We start from the raw sequence: 9,578 nt of genomic DNA, 5'->3' as shown, positions 1-9,578 counted from the left end.
ATGTGGAATGACGAGTATGCGAACTTCACGCTAGTTGGCTTGTTCGGTTAATTTAGCCTATTCAACCTTCCAGGTAAGTTCTGTATGTTATGGTTTATCGTTTAAATAACTGATAATATTACTTTAACGTACAGACATCTATTCAGCCTGCTGTTCTATCTTCTATTGTTTAGTTGAATAACCTTCCTTTCCAGATTAAAAGTCTGTTCTTCGGCTTGGATTTTGTGAATTAACTTTCTAAATACACGCGACGTGTAGTCCACTGCGACTTAAATATGTTATTTCGTCTTAATGACGGATTTTTGAATGATGCGGCTTATAGTCCGGAAAGTATGGTACGTCGCTAAAAAAATACAATCCTGTCATATCCCAATTCTATTAAGATTACTTCCTTTCCATATAAAAAATGAATGAACAATTTTTTGTACCCGTCTCTTTATATTTTACAGATAATGTCAAAAGCGCAACTGTCAAACCAACCCTTGGTTCAATTAGGTTGATGGATGGTATTAACACTTGTTCTGGAAGAGTTGAGATTTATACGGATGACTGGGGAACCGTATGTGATCAAGATCTGGATAGCATCGAAGGAAATATGATCTGTACAGAAGCAGGTTGTGGACCTTTACAATCCGTCAAGACAGGTGCTTTTTACGGTCAGGGAACCGGACCTTTATTGACGGATGATCTGAACTGTTATGGGAATGAGAGCGCGGTGATCAACTGTGAATGGGATAACCACACAGACGCATGTGATCACAAACACGATGTCAGCGTAATTTGCGAACGTAAGTACATTTAAAGGTACAGTTCACACAAAACAATACCTGTTGTTATTTATTTGCCCTATGTGATATTTTAACTAAACTCAATTTCTCTTCATTATTCGACCAAAGATGCTTATTTTATTTTTTTATTTTTTTTTGGAATTAAATGTTAGTTTTTTAATGAAAGAGAAGTATATTTTACTCAACGAAACTTCTTTCAAACAATTATGCATATATGCTTACAAAAATCAAAGGGTTTTAAAACAATGAGAAACATCACAGCGAAGTGATCCTAAACCTTTGGCCATGTGTATATAAACCTGTAAACCTACTTTATTTCCACAGCCATCGTTAGGTTCGTAGGTGGCGTTAATAATTGTTCTGGGAGAGTGGAGATTTTCCACAATAAAGTGTGGGGGACAATTTGTGGCAACAGCTGGGACATGTTGGACGCACAGATGGCGTGTATGGAACGAGGCTGCGGAAATCCAATCGCAACAACACCCACTGTTAATTATGGACAGGGCACAGGTCAGATATGGATGGACGGTCTCGGTTGTACTGGGCGGGAGGCATCATTTAAAAATTGTCCGTTTAATGGTTGGGGGGTGACCAGTTGTACCCACACGGGGGATGTATCAGTCAACTGTTTAGGTAAGAACAAACCTTACAGTATAAATACAAAAATATGCAAGCTGATGGTTTTGACAGTAAGGAACGCATTTTGCTCTTGTTTGTCCTCGTCTTCAGAGACTAGGCTGGTGGATGGATATGACTCCTGTTCTGGGAGAGTGGAGGTACTCTTTGTCAATGCGGGATGGGGTACGGTTTGTGACAACGGCTGGAATCTATTAGGTGCAGATTTGATCTGCAAAGAGATGGGTTGTGGGAGTGCTTTAAATGCCACGAGAGGGTCTGTGTTTAAAAAGGGTAATAGAAAGATATGGACGTTCAATACCCAATGCACTGGGACGGAACCCGTTCTAAAGCAATGTTTATCATCAACAACGCCAAATACGTGTACTCACAATAATGAAGCAGGAGTCATTTGCAGGAGTAAGTTTGAACCACATGAACAGCGACCGTTTAATACAAATGGAACCATTGCTAAAATATAAACTAAACATGTCATTGTTTTCTTTACAGAGATTAAAGTGGCCGGTGGTCCGAATAAGTGCGTTGGCACATTGGCTGTGCGTTACAATGAAGTGTGGGGCTCCATTTGTCAAAATAGCTGGGATTATTTGGATGGCATTGTGGCATGTCGAGAGCTTGGCTGTGGGCCTTTTGTTCAGGTTCTTACTGGAGCTGCATATGGACAAGGGCCTGGTGCAATATCGCTGGATGGTTTAGGGTGTACCGGAAGTGAGTCTTCACTGAGCCAGTGTAGCTTCCCTGGAATAAACAGCATCTGCACACATTCAATGGATGCAGGAGTCAGCTGTCAAGGTCAGAACTAAATTGTGCATACAGTGTCTTGATAATAAACAGGGAATGATTTCAGACAGACTTTTCTATACAGTGGACACAAAGCATTTGCATGCTTTTGTAACATTTAAAATGTCTGGATGTTGTTACGTTAGACCACAAACAAGCAAACCAGGTGTAAACAAATGACGCAAGACATTTTCTCAGAACTTAAGTCATTTAGCAGAAATGTAAAAACAGCTGTAATTTATTCAATTCATTATTATCCTGTTCACTGATAATCAACAGTTTTCGATTTTAAAACGCAAAGACGTTCGTACATTTTCAAACGAATTGCAGTCATTATGATTTAAAATGGTAATATGTATGTTATATTACTTATTGTGTCATACAGGAATGCGATTGGTAGGTGGAGACAGCGTTTGCTCGGGAAGAGTGGAGATTCTTTTCAACGATCAATGGGGAACCGTTTGTGATGACAACTGGGATATGACCGATGCTGAAGTGGTTTGTAGAGAGCTGGGATGCGGTACTGCAGTCGAAGCAAAGAAAGGTGCTTATTTCGGAAGTGGAGTAGGACAGATATGGAAGGATGAACTCAGATGTACTGGGAGTGAGACATCTGTGGTAAACTGCAAAGCAAATCCCTGGGGAGTAACCGACTGTGGCCATAACAAAGATGCAGGTGTCATTTGCAGAGGTAAACCTGAAGAATGGCATACTTTTACACATGCAAATTGTTTCATTTTTCCAAAATATAGTAAGGAAAGCTGCAGTCTTTTGCCTCAATTTTACTATCTCTGTTTGAAACAAAACCTTTTATGTGAAATGCCAATGACTCAATTTGCGTGAATGATTTACATACTGTACTTGCTCGATAACTGATTCGTTTTGTTATATTTAGGGAAAAAGAAAAAAAATGATCGCAGCATAATATTTGATATTGAAACACTAGTTGTACACTCCACTTTTTTCTATACTCTCATTCTGGCGTAATAATCAGGGCCCGGTTCCCCAAAACGTTCTTATCGCTAAGTAGTTCTTAACCTATTCCTTAACTTCTCTCTTAACTCTATGGCACGATTCCCAAAACGTTCGTACGCTAAGTATATCTTCTGTAAGTCACACTTTCGTAAGGTTGGTCTGGACCATTCGTAAGCTCTCTCTTAGCGTTGTTTGAGCGCAAAACGCTATTGCCGCAGTCTTTAGAAATCAGCGCAGCGCAGTACAAGTCAAACTATGGTATGCTGACAATGATTTTATGTTATGGACATTTTAAGACTTATAATAAAATATGTTTGCAATGGATACAGGACTATTTATGCAGTTAACTTTATTTGGTATCAGAACTAATGAATCAAAGACGGCGCCGGTGTTTGTTCCCCATTGAAGTCTGTTCCCTCTATGTTTATAGCGTTTTCATCACGTTACATTTATAATTTATTTAGAAAGATTAAATATTTCAATTGGTTATACTAAAAAGCAATGTATTCTATTATACAATTTATTAAATATTTCGTATTTGACAGTTTTATGTCTTTTAACATAGACTGTCTTTTTCTTTTCTTTTTTCTCTACTGTTTGTTTTAAAACTGTTATGTTTCCAAACATAATAAATATATATTATACATATAATATGATTCATACTGTAAAAATAATTGACTTACAATCAAGAACAGTCAAGATACATTACATAATGCACACATATACATCTTAGTAGCCATTAAAACTTTCAATGTATATAAAGAATAAACGTATAATGTGATAAAAGTGCTATAAAAACACTAAAGGGAAACATAGGGGGAACAGACTTCCACACAACACCGGCCGCGTAACTGTTTAGTCCATGCCAATTTTTTTATTCGTCAACCCTTAAACCTTTTGACATTTTGCCTGACGTGGCTAAATAAAAAATCGCCTTCCAAGACAACTCATTATGGAGCTGCTGGATCTTCTCAGACCATATTCTCTATCTAACTAGGTTGCTTTTTATTGAAAACATTAATGGTAAGCAATACCGCATTAAACAGAAATACTGCAGCTGCTTGCCAATCAATTCTGATTGTTAAGTACCTTAACATTCGTATAAAAGTGTGTTACATATTTTTTTAAAGTCAAAACCCATGTAAAGAAGCTTAAAGAAGCTAACGGGATAAGGGTGGATAAATAGCGAGGGATACCCGGTTCGTCTACCCGTATTACTGACAATTTGATCATTTAATTAATAGTCTATATTTTACAGATAACTTAAACTATGTTAAAATACATGTCACTGGAATAATTTGAGTAATGTTCCATTTGTATATAACGTGTTGTCTTTCTTAACGTCGTAATGCACCTTCGCGTGAAGTGGAAAATCGATCCCTGAGTGATCGATCGCAAATAATTCAGCACCTTCACTTGGAACAGCGCCATTGTACGTCGAACTTAGAGGCAGCGTGTTAAGAAGCTTCCTAAGAGACACTTCGGGGAACACACTTAGGAACATCAACAACTTTGGTAAGATATATCTTTTTGAGTCTTCTTAGCACGCTAAGAGTGAACGTTATCGGGGAACCGGGCCCAGGTACTTCGCTGCTGAAACATGGCTCCAGGAGGTGCAATGATATTACGCAGCAGCCAAAATTAGTCCCCTTGCACTGAAAAAAATATTCTTTGAATTTAATCAATTTTTTAAGGTATGTGGTTGCAATCAATTTATTTAAGCTACATTTAAACAAAAAAGATTAGTAAAGTAAAATAAAATATAAAACTTTTGTTTAAATGTAGCTTAAATAAATTGATTGCAACCACTTACCTTAAAAAAATTGATTAAATTCAATGAATCATTTTTTTCAGTGTGGTTACTTTCAATGGCAGGGGACTATTTTCGGGCACTACGTAATATCATTGCGCCTCCTGCAGCCATGTTACGACAGCAAGTGCTTGATTATTACACCAGAATGAGAGTATAGGTCCTAGCCATATCTGCCTAGAAAATCATAACTTTTAATTTTCCATCTGTCTTAGTACACGATGTAACTACAGAAGAGTCAAGTTTTAATTAGGAAAAATATTGAAACTCTTTGGTTATTTTTAGTGCAATGCTAATGGTCTAATCAGATTCAATGGATAATGCTAAGCTATGCTAAAAGTGGTAGCGCCAGACCCGGAGATCAGCCGAATGGATTCCAAAACTATAAAAATCTAATTTTTAACTCTAGGGGAGCTGGAAACTGAGCATATATTTATTTTAAAAGTGGAGTGTCTCTTTAAAATAAATTATGACCAAACAGAGCATGTGAGCAGAGCGTAGCAGGATACACTCGCTGCTCGCTCAAACCAGAAGGCCCTTCAGCAATTTGCTAGTTCGAGAATCTATATAAACATAGCAATAAGTTATGGAATTCAAATATTGTTTCAATGAAGTCGCAAGTTTTATACATAAATGTAAAGTAAACGGTGGAACGAGTGGAACGTCCGTATTTTGGCGGCCATCTTACCACAGGGCGCTTGCTCACTCGTAGCATTGAGTTTTAATGGTGCAGATATTTTAAATGACCATAACTTACTTATTTTTTTTATACATTTTCAAATGGTTTGGTTTGTTATAAACGTCAAATATGTACCTAGGACACTGCATACTTATACAAAAAAAAAATTCATGAAAATGTTAAAGCATCCTGAATTAAAGCCATGTTAATAACGTTTGTAAGAAACTAGGGATGCACCGATAGGATTTTTTTGGGGGGCCGATACCGATTTAAACAGACAACTTCTGGCCAATACCGATACCGATATTAAACACTTGTATACAATACTATACAGTTGGTCTATTAGCTAGTTTATTTCTGCATCAAATTATTTTGACTGAACATGGATTGGATCTAATTAACACTCAACTGACCAAAAGTCACACAAATATCACATGTGCAAATTCACATGAAAAAAGTGTTTTTTAGAAAAAAAAAATGTGTGAATCACATGTGAAACACATGTGAATCCCATGTGATCACATGTGAAATCAGTGGATCACATGTGGTGACATGTTGTCCACATGTAAAAAAATGTCACCACATTATGCACATGTGATCACATGTGTTTCACATGTGTTTCACATGTGATTCACACAAAAATGTTCCAAAAACACACATTTCACATGTGATCACATGTGTTTTTTCAGATGTGAAATTGGTGTGGTTCACATGTGAGCACATGTGAAAATCATGTGAAATTCATGTGGTTTTTCTGTAAGGGATAACACAATAAGAGAGGCACAAATTAAGCTAAAACAAATATAATAAGACAACATGACAACCTTCAAAGTTGGTTTTTGCTATTCAGCATTTCTTTTATTAACATCATTAACTCATTTTTTTTTACATATAATGTATTTCTTTAATAAACATAAATAATGCCAGTGCTATTGCTTTAAACAGAGTATAAATATTGCTACTTCAGTAAAGTGCAGTCTGATACTTTTATTGTCCAAGACATTTGAGCCAGCTCAACAAAGTTTTTCTGTCGGTGCTTAAGTGTAGTGCACACCAGAACATATAATCATTTAATTGAACAACAGACATGCAACTCATTGCCTTTATGCGGTCAATTAATAAACAATCGGTATCAGCGTCTCATGCTATTGCCGATATGCCGATGGTTTCAAATTAATAAAAAATCAGCCGATAAATATCGGCGGCCGATACATCGGTGCATCACTATAAGAAACCAAACTGTTTGAAAATTGGTAAAATTGAGCATTTAAAAGTACCTGCACCATACTACAATTACTACAATTATTATTACTGCTACTGCAAATTATAAATTAGCCTAGTAAAACGTGGATGTTGTGGAAACAAATTGTTTATTTGAATTATATCCGGAGCTCCTGATCAGTTAATCTGGATCTATGAACAAACAACTGTAAGTAAATACAGAACACACTACAAAATATTATTTAAAAAAACTTACCTGAACCATTAAGCAGACATAGACTGTAGAAGCAGCCCAGTCTCACGAAATTTCGTTATATAGTCACGTAACTTTTTTATTCTATTTTCATGATATTATCACGAATTTCCGTGTTTTTTCGTGATCGTATAACAAATTCCTGTTTTCGTGTGATTATCACGTATTGGTTACTCAACTGTTTTGTCCTATTTTCTTACCATTGTTGCTTCAGTTTAGGGTTGGATTTACATAAAATGACATCCCTACCAAAACCCAACTCTTACCCTAACGCCAGGCGACATATAAAAAAATTAATCAGAAAAAAATATTATAAACCAATACATAAAGTGACATTCTTATGCAAGCACCAAATCAAAGCAGTTGAGTAACCAATACGTGACAATCACACGAAAACAGGAATTTGTTATACGATAATGAAAAAACGTGAAAATTCGTGATAAGATCACGAAAAAAAGAATAAATTCTTTTTCTTTTTCTCATCTTGTGAGACTGGGTAGGTAGATGTAGGCAACAGAAAATAATAATAATGCAATGTTCTTTACAGAGATAACAGCAACAAGGGAGATATAAAGTGTTTTTTTCTCCACAGCGTTCACCATTCTTTGTGTCAAATGCATTTAAATTAATACATTTAATTTAATCACTTTTATTTAATACATTTAAATGGATAAAAACTAATTATATAAGAATGTCGTTCTGAAACATAACTGTGCTTGATCAGCATTGGATCAACAGATGTTTGTTTTACTGGTAAATAAAATAGCCATTGACCAATCGGTATCAAGGACTGTAACTATATGTTTTATAATAATAGTCATCATCATCATTTATGCTGGGTTTATTTCTTATAGAGGTGAGACTGGTGAATACAATCAACCCTTGTAAGGGCACAGTGCAAGTCTTACACGATGGACAGTGGGGATCAGTGTGCCACAACAATTGGGATATCCCTGATGCTTATGTGCTCTGTGGAGAGTTGGGCTGTGGTGGTAACGCGCAGGCTATGAAATCTGCATATTTTGGGGTCACTACTGGGCCAATATGGATGGATGCCCTCCAATGCACAAGTGGCGAGTCACACCTCAGGGACTGCAAATTTGGTGGTTGGGGAAACCAAATCTGCGTTCATCCATATGATGCAGGAGTTATCTGCAAAGGTAGGCCTGGGTCCAAAATTTTGCAGTTCATCAAAGTGGGGATTTTAAAATATTATGCAAGATTTACAATATCTAACCTAAATCAACGCATTGTGATAAGCAATATATTTCTTTAACAGATATCAAAACTGTGCTCAGGATTGAAGTGGCATCTGACTCTGTTGACCCAAACAGCCAAGACGTCAAGACATTAATATTGCAAAAAGTAACGTATATACATAAAAACATCCTGCGACTGAATTATGATGTGTTGATGCCATTGGTTGCCTGTAATCTCATTCATTTGAATGTTTTAGCTGACAAAAGAAATCCAGAAAGCAGGAGATTTATCTGTCCGCTGGAGGATTCTGAATGGGATAGTGTTTCAGCTTAAATCAATAATTGACCCCTGACAGGTTTGTACATTTTATTTTTTATGACATTAATTTTCTATTTTTATTAAGTTGGTTTGACATTGGTCTATCTATCAATCAATCTATCTGCCTTTTTAAGCTTTAAATGACTGTCAATGTACATTTTATGCTTTTCAAATCATTGTAAACTCTAAGGCCAGGCTTTTTCAAGCCAACACAAAATATTTACAATCGTTATGTATGCCGTTTTAAAGATGTGACTTAAATACAGATGTTTATTTAAAACTTGTTACAGGTTTTTGCATCTGTTATTTTCACACGCCTGAAGAGGAATTCGGCATACAAGAAATGACCTTGCAAAAGAAATTCAAAGGGACAGTGGTTCTTTCTGAATCAGCCTCAAAACATTTCTTTGTTTATTAATACTCTTTAACAACATACAGGAAATGATGCATTTGTGTAAAGAACATTTGCAACTAGCAACACAAGGCTGTTGCAGTGACTGTGGAGTTGAAGTGCATATATTTGTTTAAATGTCTAAATAAATAAATAAATACATTTATTTAAGTGGCTTATACAGAAAGGAGGTTAATACACATACATAATCTACATACACAGAAGTACATTGTAGATATAAAACAAATATATGTAATCATAACCTCAAATAAATGTATGTTGTGAGACTTTTGGAACATTGGTATCTTTTTATCAACTATATATCACTATGAAATGGGAGATCAAAGTACAAGCTGTCAACACAAAACACATTTTTATACATTTTTTTCTGTTTCTGAATTTTGGCAATATTCCATTATATACAATATTTTCTGTACAGTAAAAAAGTGTTGTGTACAGCAGTGTAAATATTTCACATAATCTCTCAATTGATCATACGCATAAAATGTTTTTAAAAGCATGGAAAA

General features: G+C 35.8%; 1 protein-coding gene across 1 annotated transcript; it reads left to right on the top strand.

Moving 5' to 3' along the window:
- Positions 1 to 462: 462 nt before the first annotated feature.
- LOC129431823 (scavenger receptor cysteine-rich type 1 protein M130) lies at positions 463 to 9,578 on the top strand. Its single transcript, XM_055189898.2, has 9 exons — positions 463 to 788; positions 1,113 to 1,421; positions 1,518 to 1,823; positions 1,914 to 2,216; positions 2,590 to 2,895; positions 7,997 to 8,302; positions 8,422 to 8,507; positions 8,599 to 8,697; positions 8,951 to 9,578. Exons 1-8 carry the CDS (start codon positions 500 to 502, stop codon positions 8,692 to 8,694), a joined length of 2,001 nt encoding a protein of 666 aa, XP_055045873.2. The 5' UTR covers positions 463 to 499; the 3' UTR covers positions 8,695 to 8,697; positions 8,951 to 9,578.

Source organism: Misgurnus anguillicaudatus, chromosome 1 (assembly GCF_027580225.2).
Source record: "Misgurnus anguillicaudatus chromosome 1, ASM2758022v2, whole genome shotgun sequence".
In the NCBI taxonomy this organism is placed as follows: domain Eukaryota; kingdom Metazoa; phylum Chordata; class Actinopteri; order Cypriniformes; family Cobitidae; genus Misgurnus; species Misgurnus anguillicaudatus.
Note: the sequence above shows the minus strand (reverse complement) of the source record. Positions and strands in the feature narration are given on the sequence as shown.